This window comes from Hermetia illucens, chromosome 6 (assembly GCF_905115235.1).
Source record: "Hermetia illucens chromosome 6, iHerIll2.2.curated.20191125, whole genome shotgun sequence".
NCBI classification, from domain to species: Eukaryota; Metazoa; Arthropoda; class Insecta; order Diptera; family Stratiomyidae; genus Hermetia; species Hermetia illucens.
Genome location: NC_051854.1, coordinates 54977107 through 55004783, shown reverse-complemented (window position 1 = coordinate 55004783; position 27677 = coordinate 54977107). Strand labels below are relative to the sequence as shown.

Sequence of the window (27677 nt, the reverse complement as noted above, 5' to 3'; positions counted from 1 at the left end):
TACGGAACGCGTGAAGAACTGTCATGAGAGAAATTCAAAATATACAGGGTGACAAGTGATTTTAAGTGTACGTATTCACAATCGTACACTCGATACTACATAATTAAGCACATGCAACTTTTTAGTTAGTTTTAGTTAACTTTCAACAATAACCAGCACCAATTCAAATAAGGGCCCATTTTATTGCATTCCATTAGAAGGCATTTATTGCTTATTTTTTCCCAAAACAAAAATCAAAAATTAAATACCATCCGCATCGTTGATGCCTCAATTAAAATGTATCCAAAACGTTATTTTGAAGGAATTCTACTAAAACCCTTAACGAAAAAATATAAAAATTCCGGCTATCGGAGGATATAAATTGGTCCGTTTGCAACCTGCAAATTGTGAAATTTTACTGCAACTGAAACCTTAAAAATTCCTCGGTTAGTGACTGACCTCGCGGCTAGGACATCTGGCTATCGCAAGCGGATTACAATTGGTTTCTAGAATATGTATACCGTCTTCAACAACAGTACCAAGGATCCCCAGAATGCTTGCTTTCTCCAACTCGAGTGAGAGTTATTATGATGTAAGCTTGACACTCTGGGCATTAGCGAAGTAAGAGGGTGGAACTCTGAAGAGTATCCCTTTCCTCTTTGCGACAATGTGTTTTTGTACTCTGGAAAGACAAGTGGCACCAGACGCGAACCCTATGTCGGGTTATTATTGGCGGCAAGGCACGTTCCCTTGGTCTGTGAGCCGGTTTCTAACATAATTCTAACTACAAGATGGTAGGAGATTTGTAGGCTTCAGTAGCTCCCAATGAATCATCATTGGTAGCAACTGTTTGAAGGCAACACGCTTTGTGATCAGCAGTAGATTTCAAAGTTATCTTCTGGACGTGCTTAAGAGGGGAGGCGATTACATTGGCCTCGAATGGAATCGTTATCGTTTGCTTTAGCTTGCGTGTTGTCTACTTCTCTCAGAGCTAAAGAGCTGCGACCCCTTAAGTTCAACATCGATCACATATATATACTGCTGTCACTAGATAATAGAAGAGCTATCTTGCTGATCGTACAACAGATATCTTGAATTATTCACTATTCTACCCACTAGTTACCCAACCATTAAAAACGCTCTTTTTTCGGGTGCTACGCAAGTCTGGTCTGACTGAGTGCGGAATCACGATAGCGGATCGATAAACGGAAGGGATTGAAGGCTTCACTCTCTTTGAGAATATGGAAGGACACTGCACCATTGTTCTTAACAGTACCACATCAGGTGGGGTCCCCCCCCCCCTTTGTGGAAGAAATGCCTGAAATGGACTGTTCCTCTAAGGAGAAGAGAATTCATTTCGGCCATCAATGCATTCAAATGGAATAAAAGCACTGAACTTGACGGTCACCCGAAAAGCTATTTACCATTCAAAAGTAAGGAGTAACGGTTTTGTCCGGGGAGCAGCGTGACCGAAACTGACCGGTCTAACATCAAATGGATGGGGGCTTAGGGTTCCTCATTATCCCAAATAATAATCTATTTGGCATTGCTCTTGCAGTTTCTGCAGATCTGTAACTTGCACTTATACGGAAATCCTAATAATCAAAGATCTTTCCCAAAGAATAGAGGAAGGGGGTGGTCGTTAAGATTCCAACGAAGGTAATCCGCGGTATCCGCGTGCTCCCCACTGTTGCAAAATAATAGCTAAAGTAAGTGTGGAACGCCTCGAAGGATTGATCGACAAATATAAGAGCTAAACTAACTATGCAACGAAGACGGTAGGCAAAGGATCAGACGGTGGTTTTCTTATTCTCGATGCCTAGGCGTCCCAAAGGGTGGGCCTTTATCTGTTTCTCGAACTAAGTTCTCAGCCTGTGTTGGAAACTATCAGAAGGTGAAATAGTCGAATTCATCGTATTTTTTATCTTCTTCTTAATGCAGTTTCTGTGGTGTCCGCAATTAACTTTTAGTGATTATTGCTGGTAAGAATGCAAGGGAGCAGCAGTGGACAATAGCATTATCCTTAGTTGCTTTGAATACAACATAAAATTGGAAGTATACGTGAAACGAAGAATACGCAAATAATAAAAGATTTTTCGTAGCTTCCACATATTGGTTTCTTCTTCCTTTTTGGTTTATGTTTTCTTCTCTGTACGTTTCTCCATAAATCCTGGAAGCAATTGACACATATTGCATTAAATCGGCTACGTAAGTGTAGTTTACGTGCTATGATCGACATTAGTATTCATTACTCATTTATATATAATACAAAATTGCATTTTCCCTGAAACTAGAGTCCCAAACCATCAGCTAAACCGTGAAAAAGGTCGCTGCCACGGAACACAAACCTCAGATAGCTAACAATATGAAATGTAAACCTATTAAATAGATTTTATATAAAAGAATTCCAACAAAACAGATCAAGAAATATCGCAATGTTTATAATTACAAATTATGAAATCATGACGCAATGAGGAGGTTCCAATTGAAATATAACAGAAACCATCCGCACAGTTGTAGCATCACTGCGACATTCTTGACTGTCTATCGTGAATTGAAACTGTTGGCAACTTCAGTTCATCGGTTCTGACACTTCGTTGCTGTCATCAAGAGTTGTGGGCAAACATTTCGCGTCTAGATTCCAAGCGAAAATTAATATTTTGTTGGTGTTTTATAAGTTGAATAGTTTGTATTTACACTTCATTGACCAATTCAGTGACCATGGCAGAAAACGATGTCCTGAAAATGAAGGTAATTCTCGTTACATGGTTAAAATCGTTCATAGCCTCTCAATGGCCGGCACTTAACATACTTGAATCGTTTCCAGGTAGCGGACTTGAAGCGCGAACTTAAATTGAGAGGTTGTCCAACCACAGGCAATAAGAATGAATTGCAAGAGAGACTGCAAACAGCACTTTTAGCAGGAGACACGGGAGACTTCGGCCTGGAAGACACTTCAATAACGGAAGATTTGCTAGATGAGGCTCTTACTGACGAAGATGAAAAAGGGCTCGATTTATCGAATGAAGATGCAGTTCTACAGTCACCAGACAAAGATGAAGATAAAAGCATCGCAACCACCATTGCAGGGCAGCAGCAACAGAAAAAGATTGTTCTGAAGCGGAAAACATCGATTTCTCTCCCGTCAAACACGTCTGCATCCGCGACTTCGCCAACATTACCAGATAGTAAACCACCAGAGAAAATTTCAAAGACCAGTTCACCCTCAGAAGCCTCAACCACTAACGATAAAGCATCAGACGGGGCAAAGACAGTGATCAAACTGTCAGAACTTTCAATGAAAGATCGACTCGAAATGCGCGCTAAAAAGTTCGGAACGGCAGCGTCAGCGGACACGGCGAAATTGGCCAGAGCTGCGCGATTCGGGCAGTCGACAAACGCTGAAAGCATTACCTCTGCAAGTAGTGCAACGTCGGCTTCGACATCGATCGATACCCTCAAAAAACGTGCAGAACGTTTCGGTTGTTCTGTTTCGTCTCGGATGGTACAACTCGAGCGGAAAGAGAAACTAATGAAACGGCAGGAGCGATTTGGAGCAGGCAAAAATGATTCTGATAACTCCACAACCTCTTCAGAACCCAAGGCGAATGGTACGAGCGCAACTGTCGACTATGCCGAAAAGGCGAAACAACGTCTTGAACGGTTCAAGACCGCCGTGAAGTAAGATGAGAGTAAAGAGCTCTTGAGTGTGCATTCAAATGAGAATAGAAAATGTAAAAATTTTGCATAGAATTCTTCTGTTGTTTCTGACTTGCGCGACTAATTTTCACGTCTTTTCATCTACCTATCGAACAGAAAGTTGCACACAAAAAATGCGGAGCCGTTGCCCAAATTCTTGGAGGAAAAACGCGTTCTATGGTTACTTAGGGAATTAAGAGTTTTAAGTTGTATATCTCATTTTTTTGTTAGAGGTTTAAACCAAAATAACAAAGTGAACTTTTGAACTGCACTTGTGTTTTTTTTAGAAGAAATTGACGCTAACGTCTAACAATAGTCGGAAAAATGTGAGGACACAGTTTAAATTTCCTGGAAATGGCGACGATACAAGATGGGGACAAGCAGAGTGACAGAACTGATTTATAGAGTGGAAGGAGAAAGGGATGTTTTGGACTCATTGTATTTATTTTGATAGAATAATACCATCTAAAATTGTTTGGTAACTACATCTTTCGTAGGAATTGTACTATTCAACACACTTTAATTACTTCAAACGCAACTCTTGGATTTTTCTAGCGAAAATACTTCAAATGGACGACAAAAGTGCCTAAAATAAATTAAAAACTTTTCCCAAGTAAACTAAGGATGCAATCAGAATGCTACATCCCAACAACAAATAAGCTCTAACACGCCAATGATGCTTGCTTGCATTTAATACTGATAAAATGTTTAAAGTCGCACTTTCAGTCGCCGAGTAGTCTCCTGAGTTCTCTATAACGAAATGTGATTTCTGGCACTTGAGCTCGAGTGGCATTTGGGATTCTATTCGTTTCCGTGCTTCCTCTTCAGTCAGGTTGCTTCGTTTCATCAATCGTTGCGTTTGCAGATCGTCATTGCTATGGAAATACACTTGTTATTATTTATTCCTGTTGGCAAAATATTCTTGTATCCCTACCAAGTGACAGTTATAATTTTATATATAAAATCTATCAATATGCCCGTCTCGAAAAGCAGCGGCAAATCCATGACAACATATTTCTTGCCTGAAAGCAAATTCTGAATAACTTCCATGAAAATACGTCGATGTATTCGAGGATGCGTTATTTGATTTAATTTTCCCCGTAATTCCCGATTATTGAAAACGATTTTCCCAAGAGCGTCACGGTTGATTTCCCCGTTTTCTTTGAGCACATCATCGCCAAATATTTCTACAATTTCACGATAGGCTGGTTGTCCGATTTCTACCACTGGAAGTTTAAGAGAATTCGATTAGACTATTAACGAATATAAGACTGTTCAGAATCAAAGTTGTTTAGAACTGTACAGTGGGCTAGAATGAAAGTATTTTTGGTAAATCAAAGAAGAAATAGAAGTTATTGTTCAGCATTAAGGGCCTGGAAGTCTTATTTTTTTAGGTTAACCGGCTGTTTGGGTTGAAGTTAACCTGTGCTAATTGAGTAGGTGTTTCAGCAGTTATTCTTCAACAAGCTGTCCCGAGAAGCGATAAAATTCTTCTCCCCATATTCATCATCACCAACGGCGCAACAATCGGTATCCGGTCTAGGCCTGCCTTAATAAGGAACTCCAGACATCCAGCTGTCTGGCGTCCTGGCCTTCGCCGTCGCTTCATCTTAGGCAGGGTCTGCCTCGTCTTCTTTTGCTACCATAGATATTGCCTTTATAGACTGTCTGGGGGAGATCATCCTCATCCATACGGATTAAGTGACCCGCCCACCGTAATCTATTGAGCCGGATTTTATCCATAACCGGACCCATATTAGAAATAATTAAATCAATAGTGTCCAAACTTCCCTCTCACAGATTCGAGGCACACCTGCGTCCTCAGAAATCAAACAAAGATTAATCAACTCTTGAATATGAAATACGGCAACACTGATAGTTCAAAGTTTATTACTTCCCCTTCTCTGGATCATTACCTTGACGAGCAATTAAATCTGCATCGATCACTGGGACACCGTTTTCACGAAATATTTTCGTAACTGTGCTCTTTCCAGTTGCGATTCCGCCCGTCACCGCCACGAGAAACATCCTTTTAATAACGCAAGTGCAAATTTACACTTATCAGAACTCCAGATCACCTTCGACACTGGTTGGAGCCTGCCCTGGCTGGTTGAAAACAATCCGGTTGACGTTTCACGAATTTGACAACAGAATGATGACGCAAGCCCTCTGGCGCTTGCATGATATCTGACCTCGTGTATCATGCAACGAAGCCTGGAGCTGATAAATAAATGGCAATCAGCTGTTGCTTGTTGCTAGTGAACTTGGATTTTTAAGTTGACTGAGAGAGAGGCGGGAATATGGAGCCATGCAGACTATGCCGAATGAAAAGTGAGAAGTTAATTTCTATTAGAATTAATGGCGAACCAGAAAGTAGTGACGTGACCCGTAATATAAAGGAAATGCTGAAAATATTTCGCAATCTGGAAGTAAGTATTGCTACTACAATTCGGAGTTGGTTCACAGCGTCTAGGCGTATATGATGAGTTCAGTGGGTCCTCTATGATCTTCGGAAACTAACACTGGACAGTGGCGGTCACTGTCCATGTCCTGCTTTTGATGTTAGTGTACAGGTAGTTGCATTTCCAAATGTTGGACAAAGAACGAAGGCGGATTTAGCGCTGTTAATGCGTCAGTCTTCATCAATTTGGCGTCATCGCCCGCAGAAACGACGCCTCCTAGATATAAAAATTGATCAACGCCTTCGATGTTTTGCCCATTAATCATCATCGACGGCGCAACAATCGGTATCTGGTCTAACGCTGCCTTGATAAGGAACTTCAGGCATCCCGATTTTGCGCCGAGGCCTACCAATTTGGCCTAGGCCGTCGTTTCATCTGAGGCAGGGTCTTTCACGACTTCTTTTTCTACCCTTGGTTGTTGGCTGGCAATAATATTGTGCAAATTTCATCCTTGAAGCTTTTATCGGTTGTGATTTTCGACCCTGGATAGGAGAAATTCTCAACGGTCTCAAAGTTGTAGTCTCCTATTTTTATTGTTCTTATTTGACCAGTAAAATTTGAAGTTGTCTCCTTTTTGGTTTTAGGTGCTGACGTTCTCTCCATATATTTCGTCTTGCCTTCATTGATCTGCAGCCCAAAACCTCGCGACGCCTGCTCGATCTGGAAGAAGACAGTTTATCTATCTCAAGTTGTTCTTCCCATGATGACGATATCGTCAGCATAGGTTAATATTTGAGTGGACTTAAAAAGGACGGTACCTCTCGCAATTATCTCAGCACAGGTCACTTTTTTCAAGGCCAGGTTAAATAGCATGCACAATAGGGCATCTCCTTGCCTTAAACTGTTGTTGATGCCGAACGGTCCGGAGAGTGATCCTGCTATTTTTGGCTTCGAAAATGGGTTAGGGTCAGCCTAGTCAGTCTTATAAATTTCGTCGCGATGCCGACCCATGGCCTGTACAGTTCTATCCTGGCTATGCTATCAAAGGCGGCCTTTAAATCGATAAAAAGATTGTGCAACTGATGTCCATAGTCCAACAGTCTTTCCATCGCATATCGTTGAGAGAAAATCTGATTTGTTACTGGTTTACCCGGAGTAGAGCCTCTTTGGTGTGGTCCGATATTGTTCTAGGTGTACGGGGCTATCCGGCCTGACAAGATAGCGGAGAATATCTTATAGATGGTACTCAGCAACATGATATCTTTATAATTGCTTCACTGCCGGATATTATAATAATAATAATAATCGTTGGCGCAACAATCCAATTGGATCAGGAGCTTAAAGTGTGTTAGAGAACTTCATTCAAGACCGCAACGGTACACTAAAGGATTACAGTACCCTGTAGGAGGCAATGTGGTCAGCATTCCGCTCGCCCGAGATTATTACCCTAATTTGACTCAGGTACTCATTCACAGCTGAGTCGACTGGTATCCGCCAACTCAGCTATCCGAACATTCGCCGAAGTTGCTGGTATTTATTGTAATATTCGTTATTATCTACTTTCTTTCATGTGTCGGGAGAATGGCTACCTTATCTTTGTAATGAAAACTTGTTTCTTTTGGGTTTCAAGTCGATTGCAGAAGACACAAGTCCATTTGTAATTTACCGGAAGATGTTGGTAAAAAACATTCTTTTTGTGCAGAAGATGTGTTGGCATTCCTCATTCCAGGGGCTATACATTTTTCGGGACATTAACTATCTTCAAGTCGACAATCGAGGAGAATTGAAGATTCGTAAGAGTTTAAATTTCTAAATTTTTTTTAGTCGTGTGGATTCCACTATGTTCGACAATCCAGATAAACCGAGCGTCTTCAAGGTAAGAATTCTCAACGATGCGATAAATGCTAGATACTGGGCGGCTGTCCAATATAATACTTGTGCACGTTCCCAGATTATCGGTCAAGAAGGCGATTTTTTGAAGTCCACGTTTTTTTGCTATTTTAATTGCCCATTTAATGGCAGCCGATTCGGTAATTCATATTAATCCTGGTCCATTTGTGCAAGAGGCACCTTTTGACGACGGTAAAGATCCGCGTTCTCTATCAGTGCCAATGAGATAGGATACAAATTTAGTGATCTTCTCTAAACGGTCTATTGGACTTAGGGGTGTATTATGTGTATATTTGTATTTTATTAGATATGGTGGGAATGTGGCCATGATGGCGAATTTTTTCTGACATAAGTTCGAGGGACGATTTATTTCTATAAAGACGTCATTGAGTGCTCTTATGGCTTGATTTTGTCCGCTGTTTGTGGAAAAGATGGTTCAAATCTCGTTGAAGGCATTCAAAATCTTACATCTTATCTCTGGCTTACTGGTCAGCGCTTCAGTATAGAAGAAACTTTTGATTTCGACCCACAAAAAAGGTATACCATATTTTAAACATTTCTTTTGTGGGACTTTGCATAGGTTGTTGAAATGCCCGTTGTTTTCTCTGAGATATCAGACCAAAACCCAAGAGTTTTCCTAACTCCGAGAAAAGTGTAGATTCAAACTGCATTCCCTGGTCCATTTTTGATTACGGCTGGCACCCCAAAGCGCCGAATCCATTCTCGACAGAGGGCCTCACCACATGGTTGTGCCGTAACGTCAGTCAGAGGTATTTCTTCAGGCCACCCCGTGAACTTGTCGATGATTATGAGGCAATACTAGTATCCGTGCGAGTCTCGCAAAGGGCTAATGATGTCGAGGTGGATTGTCTGGCAGTGTTTGGTCGACCGAGGAAATACGCATACTTCTTCTTTTTTACGTGCTTGTTGATCTTACAACCTCACCTGATGCCTGAGTACTCAAGATCGTGTGCAGCATAAAATACTTTCTTTGCGAAAATCGGCCGGAATAAATGGCCTGGGTTCCTTGTCTGAGGTCTCGCAGAGTAAGTAGGAGTTTGAGGCGAAGATAGGAAACTCTTTAAATTTGTGTTTGGAGTTTTTCCTCAGGCTCTCTCTTCGCAGATCCTCCGTAGTTGGCAGCGGAAAGTTTTTGAGCGCTTCAACCTTGTATGGGTCTGGATGAATTCTATGATGGGTGATCATGTGGTCGAGAAATTTTACCAGCTTCTGTAGGAATTTGCATTTTTCAAAGTTTAGAACGAGCCCGGCCTCAAGGAGACGTTGAGATAGTCCAACTGATCAGATGTGGAAGAAAAGGCGACCAAAATACCATTCATGTAGACGAAGCACAAGTTTAAGTTTGTTTGTTTGTCTTCGGAAGCAACAGGGATTTGGTGATATGCCTTTGGCCAGATCTACCCTGTTTCATGAGATCATCGAACTCTTTCTTTGCAATTGCTAGCTTCTGGGATGATAGGGGAGACATCGGGGAGCCGGTAGTGTTGATGTGATGCTGTAGTGGCAGGGAGAAACTACTTCCAATAGTAATGTTGCGATGTTTTCGGAGGAGTGCGCGAATATGATGGTCGGCAATGTTTCGAAAACAATGGAAAGAGTGTCGTTTGCGCAGATGGCAGCAAAAACGAATCGCTACGAAAACGTTCGACGCAATCCGAGACTGACGTTCGCCTGCCATAAGTGCGAATGGGAGAGGAGTTCACGGCAGCTTGCCGCAAGTTTTGCGGTATTAAGGTGTTTGGACGAGGTACGAGGAAAACCGACACCTCTGCTCAGAGTGTCGAAAATTAAAAGGCGACGTGGTGCTGCTCTTCGTGTAGCGAGTCTAGTTTTTCGTTATATTGAAATTGCATCCGGTGTTACATTTAGCCGTTTGAGCTCCGAATTTACGATGGTACCACTTCATGGATGAGGGTCTCAGCATGCGACCCCCCGAACGCCCTTTTCCGGAAGCAGACCGTGATTGCGATCGAGATCTACCTCCCGAACGCAAAGTTCTTACAGTCGCCGTAAGCTTGGAGACCGCGTCCGCCAGTGTCGTGACGATTGGCTTAACATCTTCAACCTCACGACGTGTGTCTCTAGACACTTCCGCGGCCGTGGCGAACAGCACCTTCAGCGATCCCGAGTGCGCCCGAGTCAAGATAGCGTGGGTGCTCTCCGGGAGCCGCTGCAACCAGAACGATTTCAAAAACTCTAATCCGAGCTTTTCTCGTCGCCCAGCTACTTCGAGCAATAAGGTACGGTCGCCATGTCGTTCTCCAAGACGCTGCCACAGGGGGGATCGTGATTCTGAGTGAAGTGGAGGCGGAACACCGGAGAGGAACCTGACGGCCGAATCGAAAATTGAGTAAAAGGAGAGAAAAAAAAACAAAAAAGAATTCAATTACGCCCCGCCGAAGCAATGAAACAACACAGCCACACTTAGAACGACTCGAGCGGAGGCCGGAACGGAACCTTTCTCTTCTAAAAACCCCGCGTCGGCTCTTTATTTATTTACTGATCTTTTAAAAATTGATTAAACAGTAGAATCAATTAATGGTACTGGCTAATTAAAATGATAACCTGTGCTGGTCGATGCTTAGTTGCCGCCGGTTGTTGCCGTAGTCGTCGCGGTTGACGTGAAAGTTGCAACAGAAACGATTTTGCCAGTGACAGGATTTTGTTGGTCAAAGATGAATCCACCAACAGATGTGGGAGCTGTTGATGTGCTCACTGCTGTTGCTGATAATATTGCAGCTGTTGCCTTGTAGGTTTTGAAGCCGATATCAGTTGGTGTTGAATTGCTTATACCGCATTAAGTATCAGTGGTTGCTGTTGATGTTATTGTTGCTGCACAAAATCTTGTGTATAAGAGGCATATGAAAAAACCGGAAGCTTGTTTTGCGACGATGTCGGTTCTCGCTCAAGTTCTTCTTAAGTATTACGTGCCGACCTCGTGCCAGGCCGTCGGTTGTCGACGGAGGTGTTTTCGCCGCCGGCAATGCAGTCAGTCTTCATTTAAATTTCATGATTCTAGGTTGAACTTAAGGCTTATTAAGTTTATTTAAATAGCTATCGGTATGGAGGATATTTTGGACAGTATAGTGGCAGCTTTGCGATTTTCTTCAAATTTTTCGGTTAGGCTGGTTCTGAGACCAACCATCAGTTCAAACGTCTTTTAAACTTTCCTATTTAAGAATTTCGTTAACAATCGAAATTAGCGCCTAAATTTGTTTTGAATGTAGTTCATCTACAGGGCTATTTCCATCATCATCAAAGGCGCAACAACCGGTATCCGGTCTAGGCCTGCCTTAATAAGGAACTCCAGACATTCCGGTTTTGCGGCGAGGTCCACCAATTCGATATTCCTAAAAGCTGTCTGGCGTCATGGCTTACGCCATCGCTCCATCTTAGGCAGGGTCTGCCTCGTCTTCTTTTTCTACCATAGATATTGCGCTTATAGACTTTCCGGGCTGGATCATCCTCATCTATACGAATTAAGTAACCCGCCCACCGTAACCTATTGAGCCGGATTTTATCCACAACTGGACGGTCATGATACCGCTCATAGATTTCGTCATTGTGTAGGCTACGGAATCGTCCATCCTCATGTAAGGGGCCAAAAATTCTTCGGAGGATTCTTCTCTCGAACGTGGCCAAGAGTTCGCAAGTTCGCACGTTTCCGAGGAATACATGAGGACTGGCAAGATCATAGTCTTGTACAGTAAGAGCTTTGACCCTATGGTGAGACTTTTCGAGCGGAACAGTTTTTGTAAGCTGAAATAGGTTGTGTTGGCTGACAACAACCGTGTGCGGATTTCATCATCTTAGCTGTTATCGGTTGTGATTTTCGACCTAGATAGGAGAAATCGTCAACGGTTTCAAAGTTATATTCTCCTATCCTTATTCTTCCTGCTTGACCAGTGCGGTTTGATGTTGTTGGTTGGTTCGTCTTCGGTGCTGACGTTGCCACCATATATTTTGTCTTGCCTTCATTTATGTGCAGCCCAAGATCTCGCGCCGCCTGCTCGATCTGGATGAAGGCAGTTTGTACATCTCGGGTGGTTCTTCCCATGATGTCGATTTCGTCAGCATAGGCCAATAGTTGGGTGGACTTAAAGAGGATCGTACCTCTTGCATTTACATCAGCATCACGGATCACTTTCTCGAGGGCCAGGTTAAAGAGGACGCATGATAGAGCATCCCCTTGTCGTAGACCGTTCTTGATGTCGAATGGTCTTGAGAGTGATCCTGCTGCTTTTATCTGGCCTCGCACATTGATCAGGGTCAGCCTAGTCACTCTTATTAGTTTCGTCGGGATACCGAATTCTCTCATGGCCGTGTATAGTTTGCATCGGCGGTTCAGTGGTAGGGCTATTTTACAAAAAGTTATCTTCATTCGCTTTTATTTCTAAGAACAAACGGCAGAGTCACTTCAAAACGGCTAAAGATTGACTAACATTTTTTATAGAGGTAATGCAAGTTTAGATTATGAATTGAAACATCTTTTCTTATACCACTTGGAAAATCCACGAACGATTAAGGTTCATTAAAAAGAAAATTCGTCTGTCATATAGACACCAAACGAAAATGCGTGGCCGGCAAAAAATGTATTTAATGATACGCGTGCGTGCATGCGTGCTGTAAGAAGATACCGTGACAAAAATGGCTTCAAGCATGAACTCCTTTTAGTTTTGGGTAATGCGCCTGAACGCTCTACCTCTTTTGAAAAACTTGAAGTTAATTTCTGCCAATATGACATTACTGCAGCCTATAGATCAATGGCAATCGCTGCTTCATTATTAACACTTGAACAACAGGTCTTTATTAATCGAAACCACATTTTTCGTTTCTTTATTATGATTGGTTATCCTGAGTAAACTTCTCATAGATATTTTCATCGAATTCAATAATTCCGCGCATGAGTGATAAATTATTTACAATTTTTTTCTTTCCAGACACTGTACCTAGAGGACTTTCCGAATGCCGCTTGTTCCATTTGCTGGCAAAGCTTGAGATTTTGCTATCAGTTTTATTCAAAAATACTTAATGCAAAAGAAACCTTGTCAGACCAGTTAACATCCGAAAATCCGAAGTGGCGGAAAATAGTGCCTAAACTGGACAAGGAAATCGAAACCATAGAGTCCGAACGCAAAGCGTCTAATCGAAAACGAAGATATACATGCGAAGAATGCTCAAAGTTATTTACATCACATCGGCAACTGCTTTCTCACCATAAATCTCACGAAGTTGAGAATGTCTGCCAGCATTGTGGAACTTTCTTTCTAGATGACCAAGTACTTCGCGATCATGTAGCAAATAATCATATTGACTTGAAGTATGAGTGCCTGAGATGCCAAACATCATTTGTGTCAAGGAGTTCTCTTTGGAAACATCTAAAGAAAACCCATGATACAGTTGATCGGGAATATTACTGCAATGAATGTCAAAGGTCTTCGTTCAAAGGTCGAGAGAGAATTGAAAAACATATCAACAGCACTCATCCAATTCCTCGCAAAGTGATGACAAACAGCCAAATTTTCACAGAGAAAGCTGATGATATTGAACCAGACATGATTGAAGAGTTTCTTGAAGACATGGACGAAGAATTTCTAGACGATATCTTGCTGAATCAGGATCAGAATTCATTTTGTTGGGATGAATTAAGCCTAACACCGTTTGAAGAAGATTTCAATACATCACTTCGCCCCGCAGAGGTATTTGAAGTCGGGCGGTACAGATGTCCGCAATGTACGCAGCACTTTCCCGGACAGTATGGATTAACCCAACATTTGGCTCACTATCACGACGAATTTGTTCTCATATGCAACGCGTGCGGGTCGGCTTTCAACCGAAGTGCAAAGCTTAAAGAGCACTCCAATTTACACGCGACAGATACATTAAACGATATAACAGCGTTAGCACAACTTTCCGCCCATTCCTCCTCCGTACAATGTTCAATTTGCGATAAAACATATAAAACGATGGCTGGACTAAAATATCATTTGAAAACGCACACTGGAGTTAAACCATTCACCTGTCCATATTGCAAGAAAAAATTCACCGCTAATGTGAATCTGAACGCGCACATACGATACGTTCATTCGGAGACCAAACCCAATCTATGCACCCTTTGCGACAGGAAATTTGCAACTTTGGATCACTTGAAGAAACACGTAATGAGTGTCCATCAAAAGGAGCGAAAACATCTGTGTAGTGTTTGCGGAAAAAGTTTTTCGCAGGCCTCGCATCTTACCCAACATTCACTCATTCATTTAGACCAAAAACCATTTTTGTGTAATTGCTGTGAAGCAGGATTTTTCAAAAGGATTGATTTGCAGCGACATATAGAGAAATGTCATGTGAGTCAGACGAAGAAGGAAGAGTGATTTCAAACAAGACTGAACATTGCACAAATTGTTACTCGACTAGAAAACTCAATAGCATAAATTAGAAGTTAATTTTACTTCAAATAAAAGAAATACAAAAACAGCTATTTTTCACTTTTGACTTAAAATACTTTCTAATGCGTCATTAATCTATTTACACACTACTCTCTACGGATTGATGATTCAATCAACGGCTCCAATCTTTTTCTGGAGTCGAACTTTTCGCTTTCCGTTTTGGTGAGATAAATTTAGAGCTATCAACCGAACTTGAACGCCGTTTAGAAGTCGATGCTTCTTTTGTTCTATCGCTATGCGACTCCTTTCGGTGTTTCTTCGCATTCTCTTCCTGTTGGGCGCGTTCATACAACTTTTGTTGTACAGATCGCTGAATTTCTTTTGCCGATCGAACTAACTTTTCTGGCTGAAGTACTATTTTGCGTTGGGAGACGTCCTCGTGCTTGCTGTCTTCATTTTTATCACGTTGATCAGTTCGTGACCAGGAACGACTTCGTGATTTTGAACGTGATCGTGACCAACCTGACGATGACGAGACAGTCCGGGATCGGCGGGTTGACACAAGTTTGGTAGTTTTTGACTTGGATTTCGATCGAGATCGAGAACGTGATCGTCTATGTGACCTGTTACGTGAACGTGACTTTGATGAACGGTGGGATCGGGATCGAGTGTGATGCGAGCGAGATCTTGACCTACCACGACCACGGGAGTGTGACCGACGAGATTTCGACCTATAACGATGATTCGATCGAGAGCGGGAGCGCGACCGAGACCGATTTGATGTTCGGGATCGAGAGCGACTTCTGAAATAAAGAACGTGGTTAACTTTTCCAGTGTACTTACTTGATAACTTACCTTGAATACGATATAGATCTGTGATGATCATGTTCATCATGGTAGTCATTTCCGTCGTAATCACCATTTTTCAAGCCAGATGTTTTCTTGAAGTATCTCACGTACTGGTCGTTGTCGTATGAATACGTATCTCGACGACGACCCATACCTCGACCAAGTCCGCCTCTGCGTGGAAAACGACCGCCTCGATATGGGAAACTGGGACGCGGACCAGGGGCTGAGGGAAAGAAACCCGGACGAATTCCCGCTGCCGCTGCCATTACTGGAAGCATGGAGGCAGCCGCGTAGGGGTACATTGTCAACTGTTGAAACATTTCGGCTGCCATTTCCGGATTGTACAAAGCAGTGAAAGGATTGAGGGGCTGCTTTGCTTCGGTTTTGGCCTTTGTTGATTCGGATTCGGAAGACGAAATAGAAGGTTCTGATTCTTCATCTTCTCGTTTCTTCTTTGCTCTTTTCTTCTTGGTTTTGTTAGCTTGATGGGAATCGCTTAATACACTATCATCCGAACTTATTGAATTTATACTAGGAGAACGATCTTCTAGTTTGTTTTTGTCTATCAAAGGCAGCAAACCTGTTCTACCTTTAACCTCTTTCACCTTGGATCTCTGCTTATTAAGAAGTTCCTCTTGTGCTGTCTTGTATTTGCTTGCAAGTTTGTTTCGAAGATCATTCGTCTCTAATTTTTTAATCTTCGTAGAGGTATCTGCTTGCTTTGAAGACAATTCTTTTTGCTGCAAAAGAAGTTTGGATCAGACCAAGGATCTTTGCCTTTTTCAGCTTACCTTTATCCGATCGAAGAGGGCTTCGAAAAGACGTAGACTTTCCAGCTTGCGCTGTGCAATCATCAATTTCCTTTCCTCAGCGCGGATTTTATTTGTTAGATCCCATTGTCCCTTTTCATGTATTTTCTTTAAATGCTTCTCTTTCCGTCGTTCCTCACGTTGACGCTGCAATTCTAACTCCTTTTGCTTGAGCTCCTCCTGTCGTTTCCTGCAATTGATCGCTATCTCTTCAAATTTGACTTAAGACACCACTCACTTCAAATCACTTTTCAAATTATCTAAAGCAATCTTCAGTTTAGCGTTTATGTTTTCGACTTTGAATGATTTCTATAAAATGTAAACTCATAAAAACCTATAAAATCGATAACATAGACAAAACCATTAGTGAACATTGAATGTTGCCTTCAATTTTCTCAACAGACCGTTAATTCCCCTAGATTTTGCTTTATACATTGCTGCTAATTAGTTAAACACCGAACTAAATGCAATTCCCCCCATCAGTACGGGGGCAGATCAACAACCTGTTTTCGAGCGAAAAATAAAGGCGACAAACATCGAAACAAAAAAATATTTGATACGCTGTCTCCTGAAATGGAAATTCAAATTAGCAAATCAAACTCAAACCTTTCCCGCTCCTGTTTCTCTTCCTCCAGCTTTTTATTCTTCAATTCTTCCTCATGCTTGGCCTTCTCCTTTGCTATAAGTCGATCCCTAACTATATTTCGCCTTTTTATGCTCCCATCGCTCAAATGCTTAGTTTTATCGAATGTCACGGAAATGTTCACGGCTTGATTTTTGTCGCCCAACTTTCGCACTAATTTCATTCCACGGAATTCGTCCATAGCCTTGACGAAACCCAGATATTCACTGAATTGAACATACCTAAGCAGAAGAAAAGATTACCACCAGGAAATACTATATATAGACTTCGATTTCCTCGTACCCTTCAAACATAACTTCCTGATCGAAAGTAAACGTTTTCATGCCAGTAATTTCTGTTTTCATCTGCGACCGGTAAGGATCGCAAATTGGTATATCAACGCAGCGTACACTACCAAATTTTTCAAATATTCGCCTGAAGATGTTTTCACTAGGTTTCACATTTTCCTCATTTTCCATGTGTCGTGGACAAAACCAGCGAATCGGTAGATTGGAGATGTGAATTGTATCTGGGCGTTCGCCTGGTTTCATTTCATCCATATTGCGAGCGTCACGAAAGAACGAGTCCCAGTCGTGGCGAGTAGGAAAATCGTCTTTGGCCTCACACGCACGAACTTTGAAGTTTTCAGTAAAGCTAGAAATCTTTAACGATAAGCCATCTAGTCGCGCTAATACGCCACGTAATTTTGTTCGATCTTCAAGTTCGCCCTCAAATCGGATAAATTCCAAGGTGCTTTTCGATACCTGAAATTAAATTAATGCGCATTTAAGACTGGGTCAGATTGAAATAACCTTTTATAAAAGTAAATCAATATAGCTGAAAAAATCTGATTTGTTAATTATCAAAAGTCATTCCTTTATCATATTTTCTCGAAATTTTACCGCCACCAAAATGTTAACAACGCCTCGGTTAGGGACTGACCTTAGAGCTTTGACTATTGTAAACGGACTGTGATTGATTTCTGGAATGTAGACACATTCCTCCACAACGGTATGGAGGTTCCCCAGAATGTTCGTTTTCTCCAACTCGACCGAGAATTCCAACTGGATGTTGGGACTCTGGAAAATACTCCTCCCCCTCTCTGTACTTTTGCAGTCTAAAAACCAATCGGTAGCAGACGCGAGTTCGGTGTCGGGTTGTTTCTGACACCTCTGCAAGACGTGCTCTTATGACCGCAGAGCCGGTTTTATTACAGTATTCTGACTGCTAGATTCCAGTCCAGGTTAAAGAGCGTCACAATTGTACAGTGCTATGCACCAACGGAAACTTCTAATAGAGAATGATGCTTTCTATGAGCAATTGCACGCAGTTCAGGAGAGGCTTCCTAAAAAAACATTATGATCGTGATGAGTGATCTGATTGCCAAGGTGATTTCTGGCATTACTTTGTTTGGACATATGATAGGCAAACACGGTCTCGTCGACCGTAACGGCAATGATGAATGGTTTCAGTCAATTCTCAACACCATACGAGCAATCGGATTGACCACTTTGCGATCAAGAGTAGATTTAGGACTTGCTCCTGGATGTCATAACAGGCACTGACATCAGCCATGAAATGGGTTACCATACTGCTGTCCTCCGACAATGGGAGAGCTATTTTGCTACCTCAGTAACCCGCTTGAGAATATCGTATTAGACTGCAATTAAAAATTTTCTTTTTCTCAAGGGACGTCATAAGATCTGGCTGACTGCGGATCGATGAACAGAGAGGATTGACGACTTTATTAACTGTGCATGATAGCGGGCGTGAAGCGTTCGAGCCCCAATACTGTGCGAAATCCAGATTCTATTGCGCTGTTTGGGAAAGCGGAAGCAGCTGCAGATCGCAGTGATTTCAGAAATGTATACAGCATCATGAAAGAACTTGGAACGCGATTGCAAACATTCCTGTAGAGGATGACTTCTCATCCACAAATGAAGTGGAAGGAATACTTCACTACGGTAATCGGCCGTATCACATCCGGTGAAGTTACGCCTCTTATCAAAGATATGTCCACCGTAATATGCGGATACGGGCTGTTCCTCGAAGCAGAAGAGAAATCATCTCGGCCATCAATGCACTGAAACGGAGTAAAGCCACTGTGCACGCCGGTCTCCCAGCAGAGTTATTTATCGTTGCACCTGCAGTTTATGCAGATCTGCGACTTTCACTTGTACGGAACTCCTTGCAATTCCAGACCTTTCCTAGAGAGTGGAAGAAGGTGGTGTTAGTTAAGATTCCAAAGAAGGACACCCGTTTAGAATGATACTTGGAGGGATATCTGCATGCACCTCTTCGCAAGGAAAATAGATAAAAAAAAGAGAGTAGACTGATATGGCAATATGTTCACTCGGAGCACTCATCCAACATTTTCCTACTAAAATGAAATGGGTCCAAGGAGCAAAAGACGTAGGCATGAACTAACTTATCTTTGTTAATATTGAACTTTAGCATCAAATCCTGGTATCTTTGGAAAATTTCTGATTACATACATCTAGAAGACAGTTCGATCAAAACTGCTAGTCGGAATATTTTTTTACTCAGGCTTGCAGCGCATATTCAAAGGCATCCTGGCTTAACCGGTGCTTCAAATGGGTTCCAAGTGCAGTACCGGTAACACATGGGTGCGGACCCGTTAGAAAATTGGAACCTAACCACTCGTTGCTGCGGATTGTATGCAAAATGCCGGAAATGATCTAGTGTATTTGTCTGTTTATTATTAACGTTGTTATCAGATTTACCTAAATTATCTAATTTATTTCAAAATTTATCAGAATTTGGGAAAACGGCTTATCGCAATGGCGAGTGGTATTCATCTTTCAAAAGTCAAACACAGCATTTTTGCGTTTATATAGTAACTCCCGCTTTCACAAACGAAGATCCCTTCAATGCGTACCTCGAACTCATTTCATTCACTTGTTCGTCAGACTTTCAAGCGTTAGTTTTCTTGCTTTTCTCTCATAATTTTCAGAACTACATCCTAGATTTGATTCGAACAAAATATAAATTCTTTTATTTATTTAACGGGCAGTAAACAGAATAAGCTCCAATTACTAGGTGCACAACTACGTTTCGGGGTTTTTATCAATGGAAAATTTTGAGATAGATATTTTGAATAAACCGTTTGTATGGTTCCATTTCTTATCGCGTAGCAGTTCGATGGAGAAAACTTCTCCTTTCAGGCCGCAAGGGCAAAATTTTGAAATTGGCTCAATGATCGTGATTATACTATCAACGGCATTTTTAGTATTTTTTGGTAATAGATCACGAGTCGCTCTACTGTAGCTAATTTATTACAATCCACCAACTTGGTTACGAATATTAGAATACTAGGCAAGATGTTCCAACAATTTATACTGACGTCTTTAGAGTTTTCCTCTTCTTTTATACGCAGGGGATTTAGAAACTATTTTCTGTTGTGAGTTTGCCTACTGATCAGTCTTCAGTCAAACCCTGATACTTGTGTCGATGATTTCCGTTTATTATCTTGACGGTAAGTCTTTAACTGTAGTTGCCTCTTTATATTTGACAGCATATTCACCTTTAAGCACATCAGTCGCAGAATGCCTGTTCAATAAGGTTGCGTCGGTTCATGAAATATCATAGCAGAATTCACGATTGGTTGAAAGCATCCATTTTCAAGGTAATGAACGTGCTCAGTTGTGAGCAGTTCGTAATGATCTTACCAGTCTACAACGACTACAACTCTTCAGAAAGAATGTTTTTTTTTATATTGAGCGATGAACCATGCAGATGCGCTTCTTTTTCATGAAATTTTAACTAATTGTCCAGCTTCAGTGGACATCATTATCAACGACTCAACAATCGATATCCTTCCTATCGTTCCTTGTCCTCGGTTTCGAAATCGTTACGTCTCAAGCCTTCTAACAAAGCTTCGCAGGTAGTTTTAAACGTTGCTAGTTTCCTGTATGCCCCCTCAAGCTAACGACGTGCTTCGGTTGTATTTTAAGTTAGAGCAGAAAAATAAACCTTCCCGCAAATGCCGTTTATTTGGCACAAAAACCTTGAAATCTTTCAATGTTTGAAAAAAATATGTTAGCGTTGCAATTTGTTGATATAGTGATAATTTATTATTGACATTTTTCAAAGCAGTTATAGTAGAGTAGGGGTTTAATGGGTTCAGATATCCAATGTAGGTACAACACACAATAAGCTACATAAACTGACATTACAGCTTAGTTCGTAAATTAAAGAACTACAGCAGGAAAACCAAATCCTCAAAAAAAAAACAACCCAGACTAGTTCACTCCCAGCGATGTGCCGCACCCCTGGTTGAAATGAACCAAGAGGATCCCACATAGAAAAATAAAAAATGGCCAGTGAAACTGACTGGATTTTGCAATCAAGAAGAGCGTCTAAGAAAAGAAAGGCAGACTCGTCTCCGGAAATCATTAGACAAACTCCCGCGAAAACCGATGAAGCGAAAAATCTAACGATATTAAAAGTAAAACTTCCTCCGCCGATTAATATAAGCGGAATTATTAAGTACCAGAAAGTTAATAGCTTTCTATCGGCATGCATGATAAAGGAGTGCTCAATAATTGGTATAAACAACAATGTTTGGAAAGTACATACTGTAAACGCAGATGACTACAGAGCTCTCTCGAAAAATCTGAACATGGAAAAAATCCAATGGTACACGTATGAAGACAAAAACAACGGGCATCTCAAGGTTATGGATAGGGGACTCCATCCAACGTGCCAAAAAAGGACATTGTAGACGACCTAATGAAGAAGGGGTTTAAGATCCTAGACGCTGTGAAAAAAGAGAAAAATTTAAATGAATAGGGTGTGAAGACCCAAGCAAAATTTACAACTAAAGAACTATCCCTAATATCAAGGTCAAAATAGAAGCACTGTGAAAAGTCAGCGATCTAATATTCCAGTGCAAAAGATGCCAAGGTTGCAATTACACTCAAGGTAATCACCCGATGTTGCTGTATTTGATGTGGACCCGCAACTTCAAAAAAAAAAAACCCATAAAAAGAAGTCTGGAACGGTTAAATCCAGTGATCTGGCCGGCCAGTGCAAATCACCAAAACGAGAGATAAAGTGACCCGGAAATACTTCCTTCAGAGTATCGGCTGCGGCTCGAGCAATCTGCGCCGTTGCACTGTCTTGTTGAAATTACATGTTCTTCAGCCCCAGTTCATCCAATTGACGAAGAAGAAATCGGTAATCATAGCTCTGTAGTGCGCCCCGTCCACAGTCGAAGTTTGGCCCGCGGCTTTCTCAAAGAAAATTGGCCCGAGGCGTAAGCAGCACACCATGCAATAACTTTGAACTTTGTTTATTCACGTAATCGCTAAGATGGAACTGAGCCTCATCACTCATGATAATTTTCGATGAAAAATCGTCCACCTCGCCGTTGAGATTCAGGATGGAAGGAGGGTAGGTTAGACACGTTTGGCGGCACCAGCTAACAGCTAATGTACTATCTCCACTTTGTAAGGGAACACCTTCAAATCTTCCATCGAAATTCTGCCTCGGGACTGCCGGCTAATGCCCAATTTCGTGGCACGTCGTCTGGTCGGTGTTCCGGGCTCCTCTTTGACATTTTGGGCAACAGCAGCGATATTTTCAGCAGAACGGCTGCTTCGAGGCCGGTCAGCTTTGGGAACATCTCGTGTTATCCCAGTTTCTTCAAGGCGTCGTAGTGTTTGCCCAGTTGGTGTCGGAAAGCCAGGAAATCTCGCTTTTGCCCTACCTTGTAGAATACATCCCCGTTTTGCGCCGAGGTCCACCAATTCGATATCCCTAAAAGCTGTCTAGCGTCCTGACCTACGCCATCGCTCCATCTCAGGCAGGGTCTGCCCCGTCTTCTTTTTCTACCATAGATATTTCCCTTATAGACTTTCCGGGCTGAATCATCCTCATCCATACAGATTAAGTGACCCGCCCACCGTAACCTATTGAGCCGGATTTTATCCACAACCTGGCGGTCATGGAATCGCTCATAGATTTCGTCGTTATGTAGGCTACGGAATCGTCCATCCTCATGTAGGGGGCCAAAAATTCTTCGGAGGATTCTTCACTAAGAACCCAAGTCTCTGAGGAATACATGAGGACTAGCAAGATCATTATTTTGTACGGTACGAGCTTTGACCCTATGGTGAGACGTTTCGAGCGAAACAGTTTTTGTTAGCTGAAACAGACTGTGTTTCGTAGCTGTTATCAGTTGTGATTTTCGACCCTAGATAAGAGAAATTATCAGTGGTCTCAAAGTTGTAGTCTCCTATCTTTATTCTTCCCGTTTGACCAGTGCGGTTTGATGTTGTTGGTTGGTTGGTTTCCGGTGCTGACGTTTCCACCATATATTTTATCTTGCCTTCATTAATGTGCAGCCCAAGATCTCGCGCCAATTGCCACCTGCTCGATCTGGATGAAGGCAGTTTGTACGTCTCGGGTGGTTCTTCCAATTATGTCAATATCAATGTCAGCATAGGCCGGTAGTTGGGTGGACTTAAAGAGGATCGTACCTCTTGCATTTACCTCAGTATCACGGATCACTTTCTCAAGGGCCAGGTTAAAGAGGACGCATGATAGGGCATTCTCTTGTCGTAGACCGTTGTTCATGTCGAATGCTCTTGAGAGTGATCCTACTGCTTTTATCTGGCCTCGTACATTGGTCAAATTTCGTCGGGACACCGAATTCTCTCATGGCCGTGTACACTTTTACTCTGGCTACGCTATCATAAGCGGCTATAAAGTCGATGAATAGATGGTGCAACTGGTGTCGATATTCCAACAGTTTTTCCATCGCTTGCCGCAGAGTGGTAAGCCTATATATTGGCCGACTGACATAGCAAAAACAACCGATGTCATTGTTTTCTTTGTATTTAAGGGGATTTCAGACGAATACATCCATAATAAACATAATGTCCGATCACTCGCCTGTTATGATGCTGATTAGCGAAAAAGTGAAGAGAAAAGACTATCCTCTCAGGCTGACTAATAGCCAAACAAAGTGGGCAGTATTCAAAAAACACATCCAAGAAAATATTTGCATAAATAACCGAATCAACACTGCTAACAAAGAAGATAAAACAGGCGGCTTGGGGAAACACTCCTGCTCATCCATCCTTTCAGAATCTAGACACACAAGCGTCTACATGCTAAACCCGAGTCAGAAAAATGGATCATTACCCAATCGCCATGTAAAACTAAATGAGCTGAGGACAGAAATTAAAGCAAATATGCCTCCTAATAAAGCTTCTAGCTATGAACTTATTACAGGGAGATCTAAATGAATTGCCAGAAAAGGGTCTAATCAAATTATTACAAATAATCAATGCAGCTTGCAGATTAAAATACGTCCTTCGACAATGGAAAGTGGCCGAAGTTATAATAGTCTCCAAAACAGGGAAGAAGCCAAGTAGAGTCGAATCGTAGCGACCAATTTCGCTTCTTCCTACTACAGCCAAGCTATTTGAAAGGCTTTACCTTGAGAGACTGAAGCAAATCGTTGTATAAATTGCATAGAGAGCGTCTATTCGGTGTAAAATACGAGGGAACAAACTCTGAACAGCAGCCGGTGCACCACTGTTACGTTACACTCGATGACGCACCACAATATCATAATGCATCATCAATACCTAGCAAATGGGTTGTAAAACATAAATCGGGTGTTTGTCGGAAAAATGCAAGACGGTCATTGAGATATGCGAAATCCGTAGGCCATTAGGGTATAAGATAATGAAATGTACGAAGGACATTGAAATAACAAATATGAGGGATGTTATTTTAGAAGCATAAGGTAAAGATAAAGATAAGATTTGGAAATTCCCACAAAAGATAAGAATATGTATTAGAAACGTAAGTGTAAACCTAAGAAGAAATTTGTATCTGATTCAGTATTAAAATTGTACTCGAGGAAGAACCAAGTCTTTTCTTTCGAAACGAAGATCGAAAACCGATCTTTTAAGTCCGCAGGGTAGTGTCTTAGCCCAATACTATTTCTCCTGTATACCAATGATATACCTTGTTGTGAAGAAGTTAAAATAGCGACATTTGCGGACAACACTGCTATCCTTCCCACTGGTAAAACTACGGAAGAAGCAAAAATAAAATTACTAACAGCTATTGAAATTAAACGAATCCAAATCAATATACATTAACTTCACAAACAAAAAGAGGATCCAGCTAAAGTCATCATAAACGGAAACGGTGTGCCACAGGCGGGTGATGTAAAATATTTAGGTATGACATTCGGTGCTAAGCTCAGCTGGAAAAAACACATCCTAAGAAAGAAGGACGAGTTAAATGCTAGATATACACGGATGTATTGGCTATTGGGACGGACGTACGGCATCCAACTTTGGGGCTGTGGCAAAGACTCAAACCTGAAAGTCACTACAAACGTTCCAAAATAAACTGGTGATTCATTCGTAATCAGGATCTGCATAGGAACCTGAAAGCACAGTTGGTTAGTGGTCGTTAAGGACCAAGCAATCAAACATAGCCACCGACTACGATCACATGAAAATAACGAAGTCCGATAATTGGCGGATATCTCTAATATAATGAGATGACGAAAAGAGTAAAGACAAACGACTTGCTAACATAAAGGATGCCTAAAGATATAAGTTACTGAGGAACAGCCAGTTCCTCAGCGAAGCCAATCAAAGTGCTGGGGTGGACCACAAGGTCTTTTCCCAATAAAAACGAAACTTAAATATGCAAAAAAAGCCGCTGTATTAGGAAATTTCAGTTGCAGCTTCACCCGAGGCGGTTTTAAAAATTCCACGCTCTCAGGGATCGTGAACCCTGAAGTTAAAGATTTCCACCTCTTATCAAAAAATATAGTATATTAAATGTGACGCTAGCGCCATCTATGTGCGAGACCCGGTAACTTAATTTCATACCAAGTATATATTGTCCCCAGAAGGAATGATGACTTTGAGGCAGTAGGTGTTGAAGTGGAGCTTTTGTCGAAAATCACTCCGAGGCTTTGACTGTAGTTCAGATTTGATAAGGAATGAGGATTTCTACGAGTAGTACATGCAGTGGCACTTACTGACTTTTAGCGCTACCATTAACAGGGCACCAGCGAATCAGTGTGGCTACGTAATTGAACGGAGATACAGTCCATAGGCACCGATATAGCCGAAAATAGCATAGAATAAGGTCATCTGCATAGAGCAAGCAGATACAAGGAGGGAGGAAAGGCCGTTGATAGAGAATAAAAATAATAAAGGACCCAGAATAGAGCTTTGTGGGACACCAGAGGGTGAGGGAAAAGAATGAGATGTACAGTCATCAAAAGATATGCGGCAAAATCAATTGGAAAGGTAAGGGGCAAACCATGTTACGAGTGATATGGAAACGCTGAGAGAGGTAAGATTGGAATTGGAATTTAAACATCTGACCATCAAATTGATGAAGTCGAACAGGTTGGAGGCAGCGGACCTAAGTTTAATAAAGCCGTGTTGCTCTTTCACTACGAGGTAGCTAAAATGGACGGGCTACCAGTTGCTGACATACTTTTCCAAGCTTTTGGAACAGGAGAAGTTGAGCGAAATGGAGCATTTCTCAGCAAGAGTGCGATTGCCACTTTTGTAAATGGGGGTGATGAGAGCCTCTTTCCGCAAGTTAGGAAAATCATTTTTTTTGGAGGTTCTTTTTGAAAATAGTGGAGAGGGAAAGGAAAGTAGACTGACGAGTTTTAATTGAGGTTAGGAAAACGGTCGTGACCAGTACCAACATTGGTATTAAAGCTGCCGAATTGACCTAGACAAGGAAAGAGGTAAGGAAGGGAGTAGTAGGAAACAGGGCAGGCTGCATCCAGTCGTGGGAGAGAAGAAGAGAACGGTTCCTTGACATGAGGGACGATATATCCCCGACCGATCCTGAGATGAAGCGATGGCGTAGGTCAGGACCCCAGACAGCTTTTAGGGATATCGAATTAGTGGACCTCGACGCAAAACCGGGATGTCTGGAGTTCCTTATTAAGGGAGGCCTAGACCGGATACCGGTTGTTGCGCCGTTGATGATGATGATGATCTTCTGACTGTTTTATGTTCTTGCTAGTTTATCATCCACAGATACACAATTAAACTTTGTACGCCGCAGAAAACGAGGCGCTATATAACAAAACAAGAAAAAAATTATAAAGCTATAAACTTACCTTTAGCACCGTCACCTTGTCCGGTTTGATGGCATTATTCAATTTGTCCATAATATCTAAGTTGGAAATAGTTTTTCCCAACTTATTCGATGGCAACGAAACTGACACATTGAACTTCGCCTGAGGTTTGAGGTAGAGGCTGTGCGGCAGGTACAACGGCACGCAATCATTAACATTTGTTATTGTCTGTATATTCATAGTAAGTCCGAGCGATATTCAAACCGGGAAATTCACAAAATATATCAAGCACAAGCAAAATTGAATATAATGTCCGCGATTTGTTTTTATTCAAGAAGAGCGTATCATCGTTGAGAAAAAAAAAACAAAATAGAATGAGAAAATTTAGACAAATAAAAAGATAAATGATAAGTAAATTCCCTGAACTATCCTGAAAAACGCTAATGTATATATCCTACAAGTCCTAATTAGTATTAAGAGAAATTATCTAAATGATGAAAATGAGATTTTATGGAATAAATAGAATAAAAAATTGGAAAATCTGTGCCGACATCTTATGGGATTTTCTTCTGAACGGAATTTATGCGAATATTTCACATTAATGTCTTCGATATGTTAGTTTTCACTTGGGCAGGTTCAATTTCATTCCGGAAAGAGTATGTATTCCGCTTGAAGACGTTTATTTAAAGTGGAATTCAGTGACAAATACCCACAAAAACCACCCCGACCGAGCTTCACAAAAGCTTGACATTCATTTTGACAACTAATAATGCCCATATTCGATCAATAAGTTATCGTAGCTAATTGTAAGGATCGGGATGTGGATATAAAATAAAAATTTAATAAATTTATCTTTTCAATTTTAAAATAGATATTTATTTGTAGTTAGTAATTGATATTTGAAAGGGAAAA

General features: G+C 41.5%; 4 protein-coding genes across 6 annotated transcripts; 2 read left to right on the top strand and 2 right to left on the bottom strand.

Moving 5' to 3' along the window:
• Positions 1 to 2566: 2566 nt before the first annotated feature.
• LOC119659968 (SAP domain-containing ribonucleoprotein) lies at positions 2567 to 3949 on the top strand. Its single transcript, XM_038068328.1, has 2 exons — positions 2567 to 2730; positions 2807 to 3949. Exons 1-2 carry the CDS (start codon positions 2701 to 2703, stop codon positions 3662 to 3664), a joined length of 888 nt encoding a protein of 295 aa, XP_037924256.1. The 5' UTR covers positions 2567 to 2700; the 3' UTR covers positions 3665 to 3949.
• Positions 3950 to 4103: 154 nt separating this feature from the next.
• On the bottom strand, positions 4104 to 5835 carry LOC119659969 (dephospho-CoA kinase). Its single transcript, XM_038068330.1, has 3 exons — positions 5595 to 5835; positions 4613 to 4904; positions 4104 to 4553 (listed from the first exon to the last, which is right to left on the bottom strand). The coding sequence occupies exons 1-3, from the start codon at positions 5704 to 5706 to the stop codon at positions 4265 to 4267; spliced, it is 693 nt and encodes a 230-aa protein (XP_037924258.1). The 5' UTR covers positions 5707 to 5835; the 3' UTR covers positions 4104 to 4264.
• On the top strand, positions 5826 to 14460 carry LOC119659966 (zinc finger protein 26-like). The gene is made up of 2 exons (XM_038068326.1): positions 5826 to 6107; positions 12932 to 14460. Exons 1-2 carry the CDS (start codon positions 5979 to 5981, stop codon positions 14360 to 14362), a joined length of 1560 nt encoding a protein of 519 aa, XP_037924254.1. The 5' UTR covers positions 5826 to 5978; the 3' UTR covers positions 14363 to 14460.
• Positions 14420 to 27539, bottom strand: LOC119659965 (A-kinase anchor protein 17A). Of its 3 annotated transcripts, none has more exons than XM_038068325.1 (7): positions 27317 to 27539; positions 26808 to 26993; positions 16961 to 17421; positions 16642 to 16899; positions 16018 to 16225; positions 15233 to 15966; positions 14420 to 15180 (listed from the first exon to the last, which is right to left on the bottom strand). In XM_038068325.1, exons 2-7 carry the CDS (start codon positions 26856 to 26858, stop codon positions 14550 to 14552), a joined length of 2343 nt encoding a protein of 780 aa, XP_037924253.1. In that variant the 5' UTR covers positions 26859 to 26993; positions 27317 to 27539; the 3' UTR covers positions 14420 to 14549. The 3 variants fall into 3 exon arrangements, with proteins under 3 accessions (XP_037924253.1, XP_037924250.1, XP_037924251.1); XM_038068322.1 differs by having other exon boundaries at positions 27475 to 27516; XM_038068323.1 differs by having other exon boundaries at positions 26808 to 27539.
• Positions 27540 to 27677: the final 138 nt, after the last annotated feature.

What these genes read in the sequence shown, in the direction of transcription:
- LOC119659968 (XM_038068328.1), top strand. Translation starts at nt 2,701, where the DNA reads ATGGCAGAAAACGATGTCCTGAAAATGAAG. An exon ending in ACGATGTCCTGAAAATGAAG is followed by an intron (nt 2,731 to 2,806) that starts GTAATTCTCGTT and finishes AATCGTTTCCAG; the next exon opens with GTAGCGGACTTGAAGCGCGA.
- LOC119659969 (XM_038068330.1), bottom strand. Translation starts at nt 5,706, where the DNA reads ATGTTTCTCGTGGCGGTGACGGGCGGAATCGCAACTGGAAAGAGCACA. An exon ending in AGATTTAATTGCTCGTCAAG is followed by an intron (nt 4,905 to 5,594) that starts GTAATGATCCAG and finishes TTAAACTTCCAG; the next exon opens with TGGTAGAAATCGGACAACCA. An exon ending in AAAATTATAACTGTCACTTG is followed by an intron (nt 4,554 to 4,612) that starts GTAGGGATACAA and finishes GTATTTCCATAG; the next exon opens with CAATGACGATCTGCAAACGC.
- LOC119659966 (XM_038068326.1), top strand. Translation starts at nt 5,979, where the DNA reads ATGGAGCCATGCAGACTATGCCGAATGAAAAGTGAGAAGTTAATTTCT. An exon ending in AAATATTTCGCAATCTGGAA is followed by an intron (nt 6,108 to 12,931) that starts GTAAGTATTGCT and finishes TTTTCTTTCCAG; the next exon opens with ACACTGTACCTAGAGGACTT.
- LOC119659965 (XM_038068322.1), bottom strand. Translation starts at nt 27,516, where the DNA reads ATGTCAAGCTTTTGTGAAGCTCGGTCGGGGTGGTTTTTGTGG. An exon ending in CCCTCTTCGATCGGATAAAG is followed by an intron (nt 15,967 to 16,017) that starts GTAAGCTGAAAA and finishes CTTCTTTTGCAG; the next exon opens with CAAAAAGAATTGTCTTCAAA. An exon ending in AGATCTATATCGTATTCAAG is followed by an intron (nt 15,181 to 15,232) that starts GTAAGTTATCAA and finishes TCTTTATTTCAG; the next exon opens with AAGTCGCTCTCGATCCCGAA.